Genomic DNA, 23,088 nt, shown 5'->3' with positions numbered 1-23,088 from the left:
CCAACTGCTTGTCACTGCTATATAGAATTGTTTTTTAAGATGCTGAATTTTAATACTTTCTCTCTCTTTCAGGCCTCTGTGTAATGATTGCAGCTTCCATTTATACAGATAGGCATGAAGAACTGCATGAGGCTGTTGAGTATCTTCAGTTAAATGTTGCTAGTGGCCAATATGGGTATTCCTTCATCTTAGCCTGGATTGCATTTGCTTTTACTCTGATCAGTGGTGTGATGTACCTAATATTAAGAAAACGTAAATAAATGTCAGCAGCTAGTTATTTCTGTCACTGCAGTACAGAACCAAAAAAATTCCAGTAACCATTTTGTATATAATCGTTTATGTGGTTTTGTAGTAAAAGTATTGTTTCTCTAAAATTGTACTGTGTTCTTGGTATGAAAAAGACCAGCAAACAAAAAGTAAACAAACAAAAAGTTTACTGGAAAACTTGACCGTCTAGGATAAAAGGTCTGGCTTTGGCCAGATTAGATTTCTTTGTATAGTTCACCACTTTAAATTGCTGTCACTTTAACTAGACATTAACAAATGTGTTTGGATTTGTCCTCTCATAGATAGGTTTACATCATGCTTAGTGTCAGAGACACAGCACATGCTATTAAGTCATTAGCATCTATCCCTTTAGGGATAAGTGTGGAGAAATATGAGACCCAGTTCACAAAGCCTAAAACCATTTTGGAAGTTACAAGATAGTGGGGGCCTACCGTTTCGGCAGGTGTGCCACAAATTAGCTTTGCATCCTTTGAGTGCCACTCTGATCTCCTTCCTCTGAGCTTCTTCTCTGCTTTCTGCTTCTTACTGTATGCTCCCTGACCAAATCTCCTGTTTTCTGCTTCCTGCCCTGGGCTTCCTACCTGATCTGCTCTAGCTTCTACTTCCTGCCCCACCTGTTGCTATGCTGCCTGTCCCTTCTCTGATCTGCCACATGCCACACGTACAGGCTACCCATGCCACAGGTTGACTCCCCCTGTTTAAAACATGCAGAATATTTCAATTATAATAGGACTTTCATACCATTTCAAATTAATAATAAAAAGGCAAATGTAAAACGTTTCAAAAATTAATTTTTTAAAAATGACATTTACTTTTTGTACTCTAAAACTTGGATTGTCCTTCTTACATTCAAGCATTCAGAGTATTAAGTAGTGCAAGTTACCAGTAAATTTTACTGCACAGTTTGGGTCTGGGATCTCAAACTAGTAGAAATATAGACAAATTTTGCAAATGTAAAAAAACTGCTTTTAAATCTCATTCATGTCTAGTTTTATCTAACAAGTAACTCTTGCTTTACCTTAACATTTATTTCTCAATATTTAAGGACTTACCATTTTTTAAAAATGAATTTGTGGCTAACCAATAGCAAATTTAGATTTTGTTGGACAAATCTGCTTGAAGTATTCCCCACCCTTAAAACCTGATATAAAATGACTTATGCCAAGGCAAAAAGTCATTTGCCTTCAAGAACTAGCTTTTTGCTATTACTCTTTGCAAATAATTTATATTTGGTATTTTACAGTCCTTTGTGAGTGTTTACATGAACCTAAAAACTCCTACTCAACAAATGAGGGTAGCATTTGCCTAAGCCATTTAGTTCTGTTTAGCTACTGACTTTGTTGACAGAATTCCTCAAATAATTACTTAGGGATTTTCTGATATTTAAATACATTTGTGGTATCAAATTTTATACTATAATAATAGGCTTAAATGCTAAAAATAGATTTGGCTAAGAGTGATTTAGAGGATGATAGATCAGTTTGTATAGAGTGTTGTGGCTTTTACAGGTCTGTCCTGGCTTCCATGTTTAAATGTAGTGCTTTTATGGCTTAACAAATGTAACCTTTTGTTTAAGTCCACTACATTCATTACTACTGAACTGGTATTAGAGACAGTAGAAAAGGAAGTCAAGAAGGTTTTCAGTAGCCTTGTAACTTGTGGTGCTTAGGCAAGCCAGATCAGCTAATGCAAAGTTGTGAAGTTCTACAAAAGTCAGTGCAGCTATATCAGTATAAATCTGCTGAGAATCTGGCTCAGTCATCTTCAGTAAGTAAAATCTTCATTATTTACAAGGTGGAGTTGTGCATGTATCACTAAAGGAACCACCAAAAACATGGGAACTGCTGTAGTATTGTTATAGGATTTACTTTTGGGGGCCAGGAAAAAAAACTACTTGCTTGGTAGATAGGAAGTATTTAGATGGAAAAAGTAGTCAACATGGAATGCATTCCTGCCATTGTAACATGACTTTACTGGTTGTTTTATCAAAATTTTTCCCCTTGGAAATATGTTCTAAATTTCTGAAGTTACCACTTTTGGTTTTATAATGTAACATTTTTTAAATTTCAAAGACATATATTTCAGTTCCAAAATCTTAATTTTAACAATGGAATAATAGAGTACAAAAGAACAGATTTTGTTTTGAAAGAGTGACATGCTATAAGGCAAGGTTTAAAGTAGATTTTATACCAGTCATTTGCTATTCTGGCTTGCATATTACATGAAGCACAATGAAATGAGCTAACAGAACGATAAACCAAATCATCGGTCAAAAGTATTTAAGCGTTTTTAGATAAAAGTCCAATGTTTTTCTAAAGTTTTCAAGACAAAAAAATTGCCATTGACTGACTATTTGCAGGACAGACATACTACTAGACTTAACGATCATAAAGTAGTTCACCTGGGTCATTTTATAGCTTGAATATTTAATATACATTATGCATATGTGTTCTCACACATGTATACACAACCCTATGTCCAGAAGGAAATCCTTTCCCTCTTAATTAAAGCAGTAGAGTATATTATACATATATATATATGCATATGCAGACACACACAAACATCTTACATGTGTCATTCTAAATACAAAGAGCAGTGTATACATGATGCCATATTATAGAGTAAGTGTGAACCTTTTGTATACTCAGAAGGAAATGCCAAGAAAAGTTTGATCTAGGAAAACAGAACAACCATGATTTTAAAATATTCTTTCTACCTAATGTGCCTTTAAAATATTTTGTTTTCTATGCTTTATATATTCTGAAACTGTACATGAAAATAAAGTTAAAACAAAATTATTGTACTGTAATAGCAGACTTGATGCATTTGACAGTCCCACACTGTCCTAAAGGTCTGGATTCATTTATACAACACTGAGACAAATACTTAAGCAATTCTACATGAACAAGTGTAATTAATCACTCTCAAGTTCCTCTGAAAGATCTTCATTAGGATAGGATGAATGTTGGTTGGTAATTTGACATGTGCAGGATCAGAAAGTTTTAGTTTACTGAATACCTAAGCCAGTGATTCTCAACCAGAATGCCTCAACATGTATGGAGATAAACAGGTAAGCTAAGCAATAAGCCAGGCTTAGGCTTGTCCCTGACTGGAGAATCACCCATTCTTACTGCCCAGCCCCTGTGCAAGGAGGTAGGCACTGTAATATGCAAATTAGTTTTTGTAATTGAGTGCCACTCAATTCATAAAAGTTTGGGAGGATTGCCTTGAGTCCAGAATTGTTGAGTGTCACTGGCTGATGTACAGGTCACACGGCAGTTGCTATTGAATGGTTTAAGCTGCACAAGAGTTAAGTAGAATGTTATCTGTCAGGTTTTTCATGCTTTTGAGGGGTACTGTGTAGTTAGAAAGCCATTTTTGGATTCCTAAAATTACAGGCCTATCTGAGCATGAATAAGTGTTTTCCCTAAAAAAATGGAGGGATGATCACCTGCAGCTCCCCCATTTTTGACTTATGATAGTTAACATTGAGTATCTATCCCATGCTTTGATCACTCTTGATAGTCTATTTAAAACCCAAGCATATTTTCTACAAGTGCTCATAATGTTTCAATTTTGGTTGCTTGGGTATTCTCTGAATGATTTCAATGTCAGCACAGCCAAAACAAATGGGCCTTCTCATTACACATCCCAAAGACCAAAGTTTTTGCCATACAAGACCAAGATAGTAACATTTCCAAAAGAAGGGATTCTACCAGAAAACCATCTACAGATAATTCCTTTTGACATGAAATAGGCTCTGGTTCAAGTCTCTCAAGAGTAGCAGTAGCCTGTAAAAAAGAAGCAGCCTCTCACATGTAAACCCAAAACCATATTGGGATGAATAGATTAGTCATTATCATAAAATTAGGTTGGAAACAAATTGGCAACCAGTGGAGATCAAAGCATTGGATGACCTTCCAGCCCTACTTTCCTACAATCCTATTAATATGCATATAGGACTAGCGCTAATTTATGATCAAGCTTCATATACAGGACAAATCTGGTGACAAATACATGGAGAAATAACAGGGTGCATAATATGTTTATTATACATATATAATATTGTCCAGGTTTCACATCCCTACAACAGAGTAGGAATGACAGTAGTATGCTAGAAGAGAAGTTTGGTTTGGGTCCTGGTATCTCCATCATTGAGGACATGGTTTTAGAGATGGCCAAAGCACTGGCAGTTTTTTTCCAGTATTGAATATCATAGTCTTATGTTTACTTTTTGAGAAAGGTGGCTACCCTGGTCAGGAAGATGCTCAATATTCTTCAAAGATTGACCTCTAATATGTGGAGCAGCAGCTGGTTAGTTTGTGTTGGCAAAGGATCTTGACTTTCTGAAGTTCACAGTGAGTCCAAGTATTTCATCTGCTTCACAGAAGTAGTCAAGAGTGACCTGGAGCTCTTCAGTTGAGTGGGCACGCATGATAATCATCAGCATATTGAAGACCAGTAATGGATGTGTTGGTTATCTTGGATTTTGAAAATAACTTCTTGACATTGAAGACATTTCCATTTATTTCCATTTATGATATCAGATGCTGACTCCAGATGGAAGTCCATCAGCAACAAGATGCAGAGTACCTGCAATATACTTTATTTACTTGAATAGAAGATGTGGTCTGTCCCCCAGACCAGTCAGCATGGGAAAAAAGCCCCTTGTCTTATAGTCACATAAGAAGTCAGGGGGAGGGAAGGGACAGGGGGTGCAGCAGGTGGCTGCTGTGCTTCTGACTGTAGCCCCCTTCCTTCCCTACTGTCAGGCACAGCTTGCTTCCAGCTCAGGCTGAAGTATCTCCTGGGCATAGAGCACATTAAAAGTTCTTCCCCAGTCTAGACAATCAGCAGCACTGAAACTGAATTGCCTTCCAGGCTAGTCAGCAGTGCTGGCGTTGCTGCATGGCCAGGCAAAGGCTGACCTTCCACATGCTATGTTCTGGGATGGAGCTGTCTAAGCAGTGTCTGACAGTGTTGGGGGGGGAGGGGGGAGAAAAGGCAGAGGCTAGGGAACAGTGGTGGGGGAAGAGGCAGAAGCTGTGGGAAGCGGGTGGGAGGTGCAGGGCAGGAAGGCTTCAAGGGAAAGAAGTAGGTGGGGCAAAGGGTGAACGGGCTACCTGCCCCCAGCCACTACTTTCCCTGCTGTAGCAGTGAGAAGGCACAGGCAGGGATTCAAGACAACCCTCCAATATCTAGATTCTATACCTGGAAAATGATAACAAATTTATAAGTTTTCCATATATAGAAGCTAATTATTGTTCAGTGTCATCTTACATTAGAGTAAATGTGGTAGATGGAAAAGAGTGTTGTTGCAATCTTATATCCTGGATTGACTCAATTTCTAATAGTGAAGGGGTCCATTTCCAAGCCATTGCTTAGAACAGTGTCTGTTATGTTATTGTGAAGAAGTCTGATAATGGTAACAAATTTTAGTGGACATCCAAGTCTCATCAGGATTTTCCATAGGGTCTCTGTTGATTGAATCAAAGGCTTTAGCCAGGTCAACGAAGACCATGTAAAGATCTCATGTCACTTGCAACACTTCTCCTGCAGTTGTCTAGCAATGAAGATCATATCCATTGTGCCTCTGAGCAGTCTGAAACCACTTTGGGTCTCTGGTAGACTCTTCTCAGCCAGGAAAGTGAGTTTATTGAGAATGTGAGCAAGGATCTTCCTAGCTATGGAGTGCAATACCATGATAATTGCTACAATCTTATCAATCTCCTTTCTTGGATATGGTAACAATTCTGGCATCTCTCAAGTCACTGGGAATTGACTTTTGTTTCCACTTTTTCATAATAACAACAACACATAATTGGTGAGAGAGCTTTTTTTATCCTTATTTATACATTTCAGCTGGTATTCTATCACAGCCACTTGTTTTGTTGTTCTGCTTAATGTTTTTAATAGCCTCTTGATAAGTTGGAGGATCTGCATGGTAGTCTTTAATGGGGTGCTGTGGATTGGCTTTGATAGTATGGTCTTCATCAGGAGCTCCTGAAAGTGCTCCTTTCACTGTACACTGATGGTGGAGTTGTTACACACCTATGGTGCTAAAGGATCGTTAAAGCATAATCAACCCAGCATGAACACAGAATATGCCTCACACCATTCAACTTAACTAAAATCTAACTTTATTAACACATTAAATGTATTAATAGTTTCTAGAGTGAGAAAGAGAGAAACACCTAGTCCAATGGTCTCACCCAATCTCAGTTGTTATTTCACTTCACAGAAAAGGTGGCCAATCAGTTCCTGAAAGTAGAGGGTGATCATCTGTGGGTAATGGCTGTTTTTCATTCCAGATGTTGTTGGACGACACACACCCAACTTTCTTGTTGCCCCCTTTTTTGCTTTTTCTTTAACCTTACTCCTCTGATGACTCTTCATTTTTGAGTACTGTTGATTGGTTTCCCTGTGGTCATTATATTGTTCATGTTCTTACCTTGTCGGCATATTCCTTTGTTCTAACAAGCCCATCACATGCACAGATCTTAATTTGTTTTTTTACCACTTTCTTAAGTTGGGTATGCCCTGGACTCTTAATTTGCTCTGCCCAACAACTCTGGAAATTCCAAGGGCACTGTCCAGTCAGTCCCCTCTTATCACCCATCATTAAGATATCCAATCATATCTCTGATCCCTCTGATTTAGTTGGTTAGTGTCAAGTTCAGTTAATTTGAGCTAGTAACAAGGCTTACACTATACATGCCTATGTTGATAATGCTGGAACATAAGCTTCCTGTAAAAGCGAGCTCAAGGCTATTAGCTGATAGTGCAGATACAAAATGCAAAAGAAAAGTTCAAATGAGGCTATACAAATCTTAAGCAATGGTTAAATAAGGCTGAATATAAAAGAAAAGTTCAAATAATACTATAATTCACCACTTAAGATAGTGCAACTAAAGCTAAATGTGACAAGTTACCCTAACAGAGCTGTCTTTAAAGAGTGTTGTTCCATCACTTTGTATGGGAACAACAGATACAGAATAGTAATACTTCCCCCTTAATATAGTCTGCATGAATTAATGTGATGGATTGTATCAATGGCAAGTGATACATGCAATAATAAAACCAAGATTTCTTTTTCCAATTAGCCTATAGTAGTTAGGTAGTAAACTCCTACTGAAATGCATTGGGACTCAAGCACCTAACATGACAAACTCCTTGGGTGGAGGAGGGGGGGAGGGGGGACTTTTGGGGGGGAGAATCTCAGCATAATCTATTTTGTCCATTGCCAGGGAATTTATGAATTCAAACAGAATTTAGTAACAAATTTGTCACAGGTGAAGAAGAGCTAATAAAATTAGATTTCAAAAGTTGTAATTTTAAAAGTACTAGTCAAAGAAGTTTAAGTACAGTTTAATATATAGCAGTATTTTCAACAGCAAGGAACAGCTTACTGGGAACTGATGGCTAGAAAATGATATGTAGAGGTTTGCTTTTGGGAACTGGCATGCAGGTAAAGTATATATGTATTAGAACAATGGTCCAGAGCAACAGCAAAGGTTAACTGATTTCTAAAAGTCCTGTTTGTGACAAAGTTTCTTCAAGGCCTACTGTGTCTGACACAGGCAAGCAGCAAGCAGTACCACACTGTTTCCATAACAGAGATATGGGACTCTGCAGCATTGGTGCCAGGTCACAGTGCCCAAGTGCAAAACCTTTGGGATTTCTGGTTTTGGTAGATGGACGACACTGGAAAGAACCATATTAGAATGTGTGCATGTGATGGGTTTGTAAAACAAAGGAATATGCTGACAGGACAGAATGTGGACAATATGACAACCACGGGAAGACCAATCAGTGATGCCCAGAGATGAAGTCATCAGAAGGGGGAAAGAATACAAAAGGAGGGATTTCAGAGCAGCAAAGTGTCCCCTAGAGGGGAACCTGAAGCCACCATGAACAGAGGGCACATCACCAGCCTGTCTCACCTACCCCACTGGAGGAGGAGGAGGGGAGGTGGCTTAGCCTTCAACCTCCAGGCTGCTGACATATGGCATTCAAGAGAGAACCTCAGTGAAGCTTGTGTACTGGCCAGAAGTATCTTCCCTCTGATGACAGCCCTGGGACTGGTAAATATAGAATTGTTTGCATTATTCTTATCTGCTATCACTGTGTATCAATGCCTATTATTGAATGGTCTGGATTTAGGTGGCAGAAGCAGATTGGCTAAGTTTGCAGAAGACACCAAGTTATGGGGAATGTGGTCATGCTAGAGGATATGCTGGCAATTCAGGCTGATAAAAGGTGGGTGGATAAAAACTTGATGACTTTCAACATGGAGAAATGCAAGGTGCTTCACCTCAGGAGAAAAACCCATATCATACTTATAGGCTTAGCAGTGCTGCACTCACTAGCACCACGACCAAAAGAGACTTGGGGGGTCATGATTGACCACAAGATGAACATGAGCTACCAAAGGAATGCTGCAGCTGGCAAAGCAAATAAAACTCTGGCTTGCATCTACCAATGCATCTCAAGCAAGATCCAAGAAGTCATCTTTCAACTTTACTTGGACTTGGTGAGGCCACAGCTGGAGTATTGCATCTAATTCTGGACTCCACACTTTAAAAAGGATGTGGAAAAGCTTGAGAGAGTCCAGAGGAGAGCCACATGCATGATTGAAGTTCAAGAGAACAGGTCTTATGAGGAGAGGCTGAGAGGCATGGGACTCTTCAGCCTGGAGAAGCAAAGGCTCAGGGGTGGCTTGGCAGCCTGTAAGTGTATAAGGGGTGTGCATCAGGAACTGGAAGAATGTCTGTTCACCAGGGCACACCAAGGGAAGACAAGGTGTAATGATCAGAGTCTGTTGGAAGACCGTTTTAGATTGGACATAAGGAAACACTTCTTTACTGTCTGAGTCTCCAGAGTCTGGAATAGACTGACCCCAGAAGTGGTGCAAGCACCTATTCTGGATACTTCTAAGAAATGCTTGGTGGTGTGATCTGACCCCAGCTGACTTCCTACCCTGATGATCTCACGAGATCTCTTCCAGCCCTAATGTCTATGAAATCTATGAATGGAGAGGTCATGGTCAGTCTGAGGGCTTGGGTCCACCCAGAACAAGGTATCTGGGCATAAATCCAGTGCCAACAGGAACAATGTGTGTGCACGCCATCTTCTCTCAAGATAAGAGACTATGAACACCACAACAATTGAGTCAGTTGTTCCCCACAGGCCTTTTGCAGTCAGAACTGAATATCTGTTCAAAGTGCTCTTAACACATCCAGTATCTCAAAATGATACCGATTCAAAGAAAGCATCTGTCACTTTAAGAACATCTGAAATAATAGTTAAGACACCCACCCATGATCAAGCCCAACCCTGTCCACCCTGCAAATATCTATGCCCATCTGTCCTTGTGCAAGAACATCACAAACCCACAAGGTCCAGGTACATAACTGTTGGCCTGTAGACCATTTTACAGTGCAACTGCAGCATAATCATGTGCTACAGGGCACAGATGTATTTGTAGTAGCAATTCTTATGCACCTGTGTTCAGACCTTTTTCCACCCTTCCATCTCCCTCTACTTTCTATAAACTATTTTGGGCCACTTAACGCCTCATTTTTCTTGTGTGGGTTTCCAGAATAAGTAGCTCAGCCTAGAGAAACTCCTGCTCTGCCATCACCAATATGACCTCTTGAGGCATGGGTAACTAGCTAAAAAGGCATGGCTAAATACTTGGAGTATAGGAAGCAGCATGCCTTAAACTGTATGCAACAACATGCTTTTGCAGTAATTTGCTCAACTGGGCATTAACTGCAAGTGTTCAGTGCACTATGGGGATACAAAAAAGAGAAACATCTCTATAAGCTTTCTAAGGATGTTAACCAATGTTCTAGTAAAGTTCCAGCTGCATACCTCTATTATGTGGACCTTGACAAGTGCTAGTTAGTACTTCGAGCACCCAGCACCTTTCTTCCTATAACTGTTCTTCAAGAGATGCTCTTACAGTCAGAAGAGAGGGAGATGACTATTGCTGAGTGGTCCCATGCTATGGCTACCATTATGGAACCTGGACCTGTGGGGCCCTGGAGCACTTTACTCAGAATGCTTTTTCTGTGGATGATCTGGGAGATTCCTGGAGGGTCCCTTGAGCAGCAAATCCGTGGACACCTACACAGCAGAGAACAACATGAAATGAGTCTTAGCTCAGTATATGCTAATGACATGCTTACAATTCTTCTGAAAGGAAAGGGAGTTCCTGATGGATGGCCTGTTCCTGAGGGGAAAGTTAGGATGATTTTGGCTTGGTGTAATTGCTTGCAGTTTATGGCAGAAACCACATAAGGTTTGCATAAGTTTGCTCTATCTATCCTGGGCTGTCCCCCTGCACCAAATAGTTTCAAGATCACTGTATGATCACCATACTATCATCATGTTATCACCAAGGTCACTATAGAAGGTCTAACGTGGCTGCAAGGTGGGGGAAGAATAAAAATCACAAGGTCAGTAGGAAAGGTTTTAGAGTAGTTTTACCTAGTCTAGCTACCATCAAATGATCACATGACTCTCAGGATCTGTTACAAAATATTTATTTTAAAATATTTATTTTGCATAAACATTAAGCATTTATGGATCAAAGCATAAGGGTTCACCGTAATGAGATTACTAGTCATGAGGCATCTGGAACCTTTTGTTGGACAGAAGCTAAATGTGGAAAGCAAAATCCTATGTTGCCCATGCTAGTCAATCTCTCTGAAAGCTGTCCAGGGAGCGAGTTGTAGACAATGTTTTCTGTCAACATTCTTATCAACTGGTCACAGATTTTGCTGGGATTTATCAGTGAAGCCTTCAGTAATAAAGTTGAAATAGTTCTTCTCCCCATTCCACAGTGAAGGTTCAATATCCAGGAAGTGGAAAGAGAATAGTTTGTGACTACTACTCAAGCACCAGCTACTTAGGATGTTATCTACCAAATCCTGGGAAGTGAAACTGGTGAATTTTTCATGCAGTAGCAAGTTAGTTGATAGGGCCAGCCTTGCTGGGCCACCTTCGTAACTGACAAAATTCATTTATAGGTAGTACAGTGTCCAGGCTTCTAGAAAGCTCCTGTGCATTCCTACTGGCTTTTTTTTTTTAAAGCAGACATGATGCATTGCTTAGTAGAACAGATGCCTTAATCACCATCTCCACTGTACCACCACCACTGCAGGTATGCATCTCAACCGATTACTGTGCAAGAACGAACCACACTGCTCCAAGATGTCAATCAGTTGTCAGGACCCCATCAGGTCCCTGCTCTTCCAACCTCTCCTACATGCAATGATGAACTGCAGGAGATGAAGCAGATGATCATTTTCTTATAGGAACTAGTCTGTACTGTGCTATGTAGGCAAGGTATGGAAGGAGAAAACCCCGCCAAAACAAGCAGGGGAATGCAGGCAGCAGGTATTATTACTGATAACTGTATTCTCTTCCTAGACTTGAAGTTTTTCATAGTGCCCTTTATTTAGTTCTATTTTGTTCTGGTTTGGTTGGGTTGAAATAATAGCTTGATTTACATATTTTTTTAAATACTTAGTTGTTATTCATGATTGCCTGGTCTGACCACAGCCATGTCAAGTCATTCGTGTTTTGAAGTTTAAACAAAGCTCTGTTGACACTGTTACTATTGCCTGCTCAATTGTAATGTAGGCAAAATACAGCCTTGCAAAAAGATTTTTCTGAAATATAATCACAGAGGTTGTAATCTATAAAAGCCGCAATGTTGACACTCAATTACTCCAAAATGGCTAGCGCAGAAAGCCAAAATCAAATAAACATGCAACTCAGGAGATAAATCAACACTTCAGTGATCCTCCCCTTACTACCCATCAGGGACAAAACAACTCACCTGTAGTAGTGTGATATAGTCAATTTCTAGAGAGCCAATGCAACCATCTTCTGCACAGATATAGGCTCTTTCACCTTGCACGTTGGTACTGAAGGTTTGGAACAACTTCCTTGCACAGATCCATGAACATTCACTTCCTCACATCAAATTTCTGCAGTCACTATTGGTCGTCCCATGTCAGGATCCCATGACTATGTGTTAGTTCTTCTGTTCCACAAATAAGGATGTAAGTTTGGTGTCAGAGCAGCATGCAGAACATGGACCATATCTTTTAAGCATGTTCCAGATCTGTTTTTCTCTAATTGCTTGTTGACACCCACATTCTGAACTCAAGTGAATCACCAAACTCCTAGTGACTGCAAAACTCCCCCGGATCAGAGCTATGAGGAAGGAGCCCCTGCCCTACCATTACTGAGCAGTGTGCTATTCAGTAGGGGTGTGTGAAATGGGCTGTATTCGATTCGGATTCAGCCTGAATCAGGGACAGTGATTTGATTCGTTGATTTGGATCGCCGTACCTGATTTGATTCAGCTGAATCTGAAGATTCGATGCTGATTCAAATAATCAGTGATTTGGCCATAGACACAGCTTTAAATGTTTTTTCTACATACCTCGAGGTACCAGGCATGGCTTGTGAATGCTGCGATGCTGGGGTGGACAGAGCATCCCAGAGGAGCTGTGGAGGGGGAGGCTGCGTGCTTGATGGCGAACCAATAAGTGGACCAGAAGTATTTCTGAGCTGGGGGAGCACGGGGGAGGGGGTGAGCTCCCCAGCAGACGCGGAAGTGGACCGGAATTGTTTCTGATCCACATCCAGGTCTGCCAAGTGCGCTAGGGAGTCCCCTGCGCTCCTGTGGGATGCTCCATCTGCCCCACCATCGCAGCATTCACAAGCCACCTGCTACCTTGGGGTATGTAGAAAGAACATTTAAAGCCGAATTGGTGAATCTTTCTGAATCTCTCTGAATCAATTCGGAGGGTTCCAATTTGATTCAGAGAGATTAAAGGGTCTCCTGATTCAAAAAGGATTCAGAGATTCGGCCACCAAATTGGACCAAATCTTCGCCAAATCGAATCAGGGACTGAAGCTTCGCACAGGCCTGCTATTCAGTCCCTGTGCCATTCAGGCTGCAGTGTTAGGTCTATTGAGGAAAGATTCCTAGGAAAGCTCTACTCCACAGTATAAAGGAACTTGGGATACAACAGAAAGAGTGGGCAGGAAAGGGGTGAATCTTTTGGCATGAGTATTATGTAGCTCTACTCAGCATTATTATCCCATCCTTTTCTTGATTTACTGCAAGCCTGAATGCCATAGGAAGAGCCTTCCAACAGCTGCTTAGTTGATCAGTGCCATCACTCTAACCGAAGACCTTGCCCACTGAAGACATTAGGATTTCACTATTTTTACTATAATAGACTCTTCAACGACTTCCTGCCATTCATTATTAGGCTTTCTACACGTATCACTCTCCTTTACTGGCCCTAGAATTTGTCATACTTTATTTTCAAAGGGATAAGTAATTTTTCTTTCTTTGTAAGTCTCTGGATACTACACAATATAAAACAGTAGGCATCATATAATGGTCTCATGCGTCTGAAGATTGACTTTTCTTAATATTAATTTGAAGCTAAAAGTTCACTACAGAAAAAAGCAGCAAGCATTTCTCATCTGTGTATGTGCCTTAAGTTTTCTCTCTCATCAAACTATTTACTAAATTAATGCTTCCAAATATCTACATTAACTAGTTGAGGCCAACTATTAATGACTGGATAACCTCATCCAAACACATCACCTTTATATTGGATTTGGCTTTATCCTGCTTGGTAAGCCCCATTTTTCTTCCCACTTCCTTCAGTTTTTGACCATTAATCCATACCTTCTCTGTGTTACAACTATCTATCCAAATTTATCAGTGTACCCTGGAAGTTGTTGTAGGTCAATTAAATTCACACATCCTGAGAATTTTGTGATGCCCTGCCTTTTTTTTTTCATAGCCATATTAAATAGCAACATGCATTTATTCTATATGACTGTCAAATATGGCAGAGATTTTATTCTCTGAAAGTTTTTATATTTCATTTTGTTCCCCCTTTCTCAAAACTTGGTATGGGTTAATTGCATCTTAAATACTAATGAGACTATGTAAGCTAGTCAATTAAGGCATGATGATGCAGTAAACAAGCCACAAAGTTATTCCACATCATGTACAACTTGTGGCACATTTGTATTAGGGCTTAAACTGAATGTGTCTCCAGAACCCGTGTCAAAATCCCGTGTGCCACCCAGTTGGGTGGCATGAGGTTTGATGACTCCCCACACACAGGGAGCCCAGCATTGGTCCGCAGTTTGGTGCCAGGCTCCCTGTACTGAGTGGTATATGAGGCTTGATAGCTTGACGTGCACAGGAAGTCTAGCACCAGGCTGATGCCAGGCTCTCTGTGTGTGGAGCCCATCAAGCCCTGTGTGTAGCTGGACAGCATATGGGTGTACAGAGAGGCTGGCATTACACTAAGGCAGCTTAGTGCCGGGCTCCCTGTGTGCCCAGCTGATTGTCAAATGGGACCAGGGATTGGTTTGGTTCCCAGCCTCAACTGACAGTCAGCCACTTAGTTTCATCTTGCTGGTGCAGGAGAAGCCCAGGTTTATGAACCAAGACTTCACCTGCACCAGCAAGTTAGGCATGATTGAGATCTAATCCCTGATCTTAGGACGGGCTACAGGCTTCTTTTAAATCTTCCTTGCACTATTTTTAAAGATCCTCTTATTCTAATTATATTTTGGTTGTTAAAATAGTCCATTCCTGGTAGTAAGTGGGACAGGGATACTACCTTGTGCCACACATTACACTTCTTATCTAAGGAATCATGCTACAGAAAGGATCTCAGGGCTGCATCACCCTGGTTGAGAATCACTGTTCTAGCAGATAAAAGAAAATAAACCAAACTAACTTTCTTTAAGTTGGACACTGCAACCACTGTCAGAAAATTTGGAGAAGAGAATGTAAAAATGATAGATGTAATAGTGTAGCTGGTAAAATTTATTGGGCTCTTTAAACATAGCAGATTCTCAATTGAATTTGATCATACTGCTGTGGCTAGTTGTAAAAACACTTCTAATACTGGAATGATCTTGCAGTTAGGATGGGTTCTGAGAATATCAAACAGAATATCAAACAGTGTCTCTTCCATAGAAGCTGATGCTATTGATGTAGAAGTTATTATAGGTACCAGATTCGGAAACTGTATGGTAGTTTTGGACTCCTGAAACATCCTTCTCCAGAGAACTGAACACAGAACTGGAAGTGACCTCAGGGATCAGTCTACCAGTATCACTTTATCCATTTATCAAGTACCATCTTTAAAAATAGTTCGTTTTTTGCTTCCCTTATTCTGATTGGAAGGCTGTTCAAAAGGCTTACTGCTCTAAATGGTTAGGAATCTTATTTCAATTTCTAGCCTAAATTTGCTCATGGCTTTTTTATACCCATATGTCATTGTGCCAATTTCATCCTTTAAGGTTTAGTGGTTCTTTTTCTTTTTTTCCTTATGAGGTGATCTTTCTCTCCCATTGCTGTCCCATGGGCAGAACACATATCTCCTCTTCAGCCTTCATTTTGTCAGATTTGTTAAAATTAAATTAATCAGACTATCACTCAATTCTTTACACCTTTGCTTAACAGAATACATTGCACTTATCACTCTCAATTCACTTTTATTATAAATATTTACACAATAGGAAAAGCAACTGCTATGACACTTTAATCATTTTGTAAGTTAATGTTCAGGAACAATCTTTAATAAATTTAACAGGTAACCTACCTCTTTGTAATATAAAAATGTTGATAAGTATCATGGTACTATAACTGGTGGTTTGTGGTGGCACCTAAAAGCAAGTGTAGCCACTAACAGTTGGAAGGCACAAATATGGGAATATTTATACTGCAGCAGCAAATACGTATTTATATAATCAATTTAAGTGACTTTCCCCCGAGAGCTTTGTTCTTGCTTTAAAACAGGGATTGGCAATTTACAGCCTATGAGCAGGATCCAGCCCATAAAGCATTTTATCCCGCTCATGAAGCTGAGATACTGACAATTTCATTTGGAGGGCGAGCAGGTAGGACAAAACTTCTGAAGTGGTAATAGGGGGGAGAACTAACATGCATAGCAGTGGCCAGGAGAAGTGGCTGTGGTGGTTATGGGAATGGCTGGGTCAGAAGTGTTGAGTCAAGGCCTGGGAACAGTGTTATTTGAGCCTGTTACTCCCCAAAGGTTGCTGACCCCTACTTCAGATGAATGAAAACGAAAATCTTATTCTGTTTTTTGTTATAATTGAGTTTCCCTAAAAGTTTCAGTAGTCAGCAGACTGATTAAATAACCGTAGGTGAGTGGTAATACTGAAATAACATTACTTGAATCACAGCAATATTCATAGTTACAAGCAGTTGTCAGAGGATTCAACATACTGGAGGGTAGTACTGTAGAACTATCTGAATTAACTCAATATCAGAAAATATTTAATTCTTGTAAGCTTGTGTTATTTAGTGAAGGGGAAAGAACACAACAAATCCCATTTTTTCAAATATACAAAAAAGGAAAAAAGCAAAACTCCCACTACTGTCATGATATGTTAGATTTCTCATCTCATGATTTACAAGCATCATCAAAACCCCCAAATTTATCAAATATTAACTTTTATTCTAGTTTTTCTAAGTATATTCAGTTCATAATGATCATCTTTGAAAGCAATGGAAATAAGGGATCAAAATATACAATGAATAACTAAAATACAGAACTGAAGTCAGCAAAAAAAAAAACCCTACCAAAAAACCCCCTCATTTTCAAGATTCTCAAACATGTTTGGAAAATCCGTAATATAAATAAGTAATAATACATGTGACAGTTAGGAAAGAGCCTGAGTGAATACCATCCATAGCATTATTAATCCTTTGGCCCTGAATTATTGATAAGTAAAAAATATAATACTTTAAATGGAAACAACTGCATAATATAGTTATTGAGGTAGATTATAAATCTTTTGTTGAGGTTTCCAAAGGAAGCAAAGTAATTGATTGTATATCACAAAATGGTCCATAACGTCCACAAACATCTTTTGCCTGTATAGTAAAATAGTACTTCTTTAATACTGTGAACTGTGATAAAGAACAAGCCATTGGCAGGGGTAAAGCCTTTATTTCTCCTATTTTCTTCCACTGTGATACAGTTCTGTGATTAGAGCTTTCATGGAACAGGAACAAGTGATAACTCTCTATAGGTGCACACTTGGGATCAATTTCTGTAACAGTCCACGAAAGTGCAATACCTGCTGGATTTTGCACCTGAGCTAATTTTAGTTCAGGCTTCTGAGGAGGAGGAGTGTCTTTGAATTCATCTGTAAGTTTTGGATATGGAGGTATCCTTGGAAATGGAGGAAGATGGGAAAACTGTTCAAGAGCCTAGGAAGCATAAAAACAAAACACATAATAAAGAATGCTGTAGTTTCACATGAGATACGTACCGGTCCAAAATTTCTTAGGACTATGAAGATAAGAATACTATGGTAAAAACAAAGATATTTTGTGAATTTGTTTTCTTTACTCTAAAAGGATCATAATTTTTCTCTGCTTTTTCATTCTGGTTATATGTTACTTAGATTTTTTTAAAGTGGCAATTTAAGAAGACTTACTGTAAACCAAGTATCTTATGATTTTATCTGAAGATTATCTGCTGATGCTACATAGGCTACATCTATATGGCTCTCTCCTAAACTAGAAACAATCTAACTATATCCACAACAGGCTAATTAGCTTGGTCTAACTAATTAGCATGGTCATTCAGCAGTATTAATCATGCTGCCCCATAGATATAGCTAAACAGCTTCCACCTCAGAAAGCAACCCATCTAGAGCAACACTGTGCTTGAGGGACCACTGCAAAGTATGGCAAGTTTGCTATATAAACCTAGGCATAAACACAGGGTTTTGCTGACACTTTACAGAAATCCTATGCTCCTTCTCCTGACACAGAAGATACTGTTAAGAAACAGAAGAATATCTGCAGGCAAAGTTTGTTTACTGCTGCATTATTGCACTTTGATAAATTTACAAAAATTATATACAGAGATTCACCCACAGAGCAACACTACAGTGAAAGTGCACAGTGAACTTCAACAGCTTGACACAAAGCTGATAGTCTGGAATAGCTATCATATGATAAAGTCAAGACAACACTCAGGGCACAGACAGAAGTTACATTTTTCACATGACTGACCCCCTGAAAGTGTTCTACAGCTGTTCTGAGACACATGCATGGCTGCAGAGCACTTTTAAAGTGGCTCATCATCTGTTGAGTATGTATGTTTTTGCTCAATAAAACAAAAGATAGTCTAATGGGATCAGAGATGCAGGTGCAGATACTCATTATCTACAGCGAACATTTGTAGGCTTCGCTAGAAGATGGATTAATACAACCATTCAGAGTCAACTCCATCAAAGGTTCTGTTAAAAGCACTGACCAAAGTAAGCATCGCTGTGGATGGAACAAGCCATTTTCATATGTTGCTTACTTAGACTAGAACGTGTGGGAAAATTACTTCTCCCAAGACTAATGGATAAGAGTGAATGATAAGACCAGCACAAGAAACCAAAATAAGGATGAATGCTCAAGGCCTAAGATGACACAGTAAATATGGCTTCCTACTTAGTGGGAGGGTTGTATTATGTCTCCATGTAGACACTAGGATGTTGTGATGTCACCAAACAATGTTTTAGTATTTGATGAGAACTAAAAGGTACACAACTTCTGTAAACAAGAAGTTGTATAAGGAGGCTGAGGGAGTCCTTAATATTTTTGCCCCCTAAGCTTATTATACCTATCTATACCTTTCCACAAGTATCCTGGCTGACACGCTATAATCTGTTGGCCATGTGTTGTAATGAGTAGGTGCTTTGTAAGTAATAAACCCTGCGAAGCTTTTGTCTTTAAAGTACTGAGCCTGTGGTCACTCCTTCTGCAATAAGATCTTCAGGGGACACACACCATCTGCAACAGCACAGACAACATCTTAGCACCACACACAAACTGAGGGAGTCTAACAATATTATTTCATTATCACGTGTGCAGTATGTTGGAAGATCCTACTACTTTTTTGGTACCTTTGGCCAAACATATGGGGTGCCAACAGACATTAGCTACCCACTCCCCCCCCTAAACAAACAAACCCCAGTGCTTTACCAGAAAGCAGCAGATTATGGACCCTGGACTTCAGAAAACCAGACTTAGACTCCCTCAGGGAACAGATGGGCATGATCCCCTGGGAGGCTAGTCTGAGGGGGAAAGGAGGAGAGATGGTTTATTTTAAAGATACTTTACTGAGGGCACAGGAACAAACCATTGTGATGTGCAGGAACAATAGCAAATATGGCAGGCAACCAGAATGGCTTAGCAGAGAACTCTTCAGTGAGCTTAAACAAAAAAAAAGGAAGCTTACAAGAAGTGGAAGCTTGGACAGAAGACTAGGGTGGAGTGTAAGAATATTGCTCGGGTATGCACGGATGGGAAGGCAAAGCACAATTGGAGTTGAACTATGTTAGCAACAAGAGGAAGGTCAGGGAAAGTGTGGGTCCCTTACTGCATAGGGAAGGCAACCTAGTAAGAGATGAGGCAGAAAATGATGAAGTAGTCAATGTCTGTTTTAACTTTGGTCTTCACAGGCAAAGTCATCTCCCAGCCCGTTGCACTAGGCAGCACAGTTTGGGGAGAAGCTGAGCAGCCCTCAGTGGTTAAAGAACAGGTTACGGGCTATTTATAAAAGCTGGACGTGTACAAGTGCATGGGACCATATGGGATGCATCCAAGGGTGCTGAGGGAGTTGGCTGATGTGATAGCAGAGCCACTGGCCATGGATCCAGGGAACAACAGACCAGTCAGCCTCACCTCAGTCCCTGAACAAATAATAGAGCAGGTCCTCAAGGAATCCATTTCTAAGTACCTGGAGGAGAAGAAAGTGATCATAGATTCATAGATGTTAGGGTCGGAAGGGACCTCAATAGATCATCAAGTCCGACCCCCTGCATAAGCAGGAAAGAGTGCTGGGTCTAAATGACCCCAGCTAGATACTCGTCTAACCTCCTCTTGAAGACCCCCAGGGTAGGGGAGAGCACCACCTCCCTTGGGAGCCCGTTCCAGACCTTGGCCACTCGAACTGTGAAGAAGTTCTTCCTAATGTCCAGTCTAAATCTGCTCTCTGCCAGCTTGTGGCCATGGTTTCTTGTAACCCCCGGGGGCGCCTTGGTGAATAAATCCTCACCAATTCCCTTCTGTGCCCCCGTGATGAACTTATAGGCAGCCACAAGGTCGCCCCTCAACCTTCTCTTGCGGAGGCTGAAAAGGTCCAGTTTCTCTAGTCTCTCCTCGTAGGGCTTGGTCTGCAGGCCCTTGACCATACGAGTTGCCCTTCTCTGGACCCTCTCCAGGTTATCCGCATCCTTCTTGAAGTGTGGCGCCCAGAATTGCACGCAGTACTCCAACTGCGGTCTGACCAATGCCCTATAGAGGGGAAGTATCACCTCCCTGGACCTATTTGTCATGCATCTGCTGATGCACGATAAAGTGCCATTGGCTTTTCTGATGGCTTCGTCACACTGCCGGCTCATGTTCATCTTGGAGTCCACTAGGACTCCAAGGTCCCTTTCCACTTCCGTGCTACCCAGCAGGTCATTCCCCAGGCTGTAGGTGTGCTGGACATTTTTCCTCCCTAGGTGCAGCACTTTGCATTTCTCCTTGTTGAACTGCATCCTGTTGTTTTCTGCCCACTTGTCCAGCCTATCCAGGTCTGCCTGCAGCTGTTCCCTGCCCTCCGGCGTGTCCACTTCTCCCCATAGCTTTGTGTCATCTGCAAACTTGGACAGAGTACATTTCACTCCCACGTCCAAGTCGCTGATGAAGACATTAAAGAGTATCGGTCCAAGGACCGAACCCTGCGGGACCCCACTGCCCATACCCTTCCAGGTCGAGACCGACCCATCTACCACAACTCTTTGGGTGCGACCCTCTAGCCAACTCGCCACCCACCGGACTGTGCAGTCATCCATATCACAGCCTCTTAATTTGTTCACCAGTATGGGGTGGGATACCGTATCGAAGGCCTTCCTGAAGTCCAGGTATACGACATCCACCCCTCCTCCTGTGTCCAGGCGTTTCGTAACCTGGTCATAGAAAGAGACTAGGTTGGTCAGGCACGATCTGCCCGCCACAAACCCATGCTGGTTTCCCCTCAGCATAATTTGTCCTGCCGGGCTCTCACAAATGTGAGCCTTGATAATTTTTTCAAATACTTTACCAAGGATGGAGGTGAGACTGACCGGCCTATAGTTGCCCGGGTCCTCCTTCCTCCCCTTTTTGAAAATGGGGACCACGTTAGCCCTTTTCCAGTCCTCCGGGACTTGGCCTGTGCGCCACGAGCATTCGAATATTCCCGCCAGTGGCTCTGCAATGACGTCGGCCAGTACCTTCAGCACCCTGGGATGGAGCCCATCCGGGCCTGCCGACTTAAAGGCATCCAGTTCTTCCAAGTGACTCTGCACCATCTCAGGGTCTACGTATGGAAGTCTGGCGCCTTGCTGCTGCCTCTCTACAACCCCAGTGAGAGACTTGTCGTGCCCCTCGCTTAGGAACACTGAGGCAAAGAACTCGTTGAGGAGTTCAGCCTTGTCCCCTCTATCTGTCACCAATTGCTTCTGCCCATTTAGCAGGGGTCCTATTCCTCCCTGGGCCTTCCTTTTACTCCCTATGTATCTAAAAAACAATTTCTTGTTGTTCTTTACTTGGGTTGCCATCCTCAGCTCCATGGTAACTTTGGCCCGCCTAACTGCCTCCCTACAAGCACGAGCAGAGGAGGTATATTCATCTTTAGTGATCTCACCCTGTTTCCACTTTTTATGTGCTCCCCTTTTGGCCCTTAGGCTGCCCTAGATTTCTCTGGTCAGCCATGGAAGCCTCCTGGCCCCTTTCCCTCTTTTGCCTCGCTCGGGGATCGTCTTGCTTTGTGCCCAAAGGATCGTTTCCTTTAGGCACAGCCACCCTTCTTGGGCACCCATCCCATCAAAACTCCTACTCTGCAGTGCTTCCTTGACTAATCGCCTGAGTACAGTGAGATCAGCTTTCCTAAAGTCTAGCACTTTCACCCTACTAGTTACCTTACCCACTCGCCGTCTTATGTTGAATTCTATCATAAGGTGATCACTGTCTCCCAGATAGCTACCGATTTGGAGGTCCCCTATCATGTCATCTCCCGTTGCCAATACCAAATTGATCAGGAACAGTCAGCATGGATTCATCACAGGAAAGTCATGCCTGGCTTTTGATACTTTTTCCCACAGCATTCTTGCAAGCAAGCTGAAGAAATATGGGCTGGATGAATGGACTTTAAGGTGCATAGAAAGTGGGCTGCATTATCAGGCTCAGAAGGTAGCGATCAATGGCCCGAGGTCTAGCGGGCAATATCCAGTATCCAATAGAGTGCCCCAGGGGTCAGTACCAGGGCCAGTTTTGTTCAATATTTTCATTAAGAATCTGGAAGATGGGATGTATTGAATCCTAAGGCAAGTTCATGGATGCCACCAAGCTGGGGGTGTAGCAGATACGCTGGAGGGTAGGTTTAGCATTCAGAGTGACCTAGAGAAATTTGAGGATTGGGCCAAAAGAAATCTCATGAGGTTCAACAAGAAGAAATGCAAAGTCTTGCACTTAGGATGGAAGAACCCCATGCACTGCAACAGCCTGGGGACTAACTAGCTAAGCAGCAGCTCTGCAGAAAAGGACCAGGGGGTTACAGTGGACAATAAGATGGATTTAGGTCAACAGTGTGCCTTTGCTGCCATGAAGGCTAACAGCATACTGGGCTGCAGAAGTAGGAACATTGTCTGCAGATTGAGGGAAGTAATTATTCC

General features: G+C 41.3%; 2 protein-coding genes across 7 annotated transcripts in view; one reads left to right on the top strand and one right to left on the bottom strand.

Annotated features, from left to right (window-relative positions):
- The window catches only part of EMP2 (epithelial membrane protein 2), a 41,253-nt gene extending 38,167 nt beyond the window's left edge, over window positions 1-3,086 (top strand). For all 3 annotated transcript variants that reach the window (XM_019494763.2, XM_059716852.1, XM_006271253.4), the window contains one exon: window positions 73-3,086. In XM_019494763.2, coding sequence (XP_019350308.1) covers window positions 73-260 — 188 coding nt within the window. In that variant the 3' untranslated portion in view covers window positions 261-3,086. The remainder of the gene's footprint in view (window positions 1-72) is intronic.
- Window positions 3,087-15,832: 12,746 nt separating this feature from the next.
- The window catches only part of ATF7IP2 (activating transcription factor 7 interacting protein 2), a 63,396-nt gene continuing 56,140 nt past the window's right edge, over window positions 15,833-23,088 (bottom strand). For all 4 annotated transcript variants that reach the window (XM_019494762.2, XM_059716732.1, XM_019494761.2 and 1 more), the window contains one exon: window positions 15,833-17,596. In XM_019494762.2, the coding sequence (XP_019350307.1) occupies window positions 17,168-17,596 (429 nt within the window). In that variant the 3' untranslated portion in view covers window positions 15,833-17,167. The remainder of the gene's footprint in view (window positions 17,597-23,088) is intronic.

Source organism: Alligator mississippiensis, chromosome 13, assembly GCF_030867095.1.
Source record: "Alligator mississippiensis isolate rAllMis1 chromosome 13, rAllMis1, whole genome shotgun sequence".
NCBI classification, from domain to species: domain Eukaryota; kingdom Metazoa; phylum Chordata; order Crocodylia; family Alligatoridae; genus Alligator; species Alligator mississippiensis.
The sequence above is the reverse complement of the archived record's forward strand: the minus strand, read 5'-3'. Positions and strand labels throughout refer to the sequence as shown.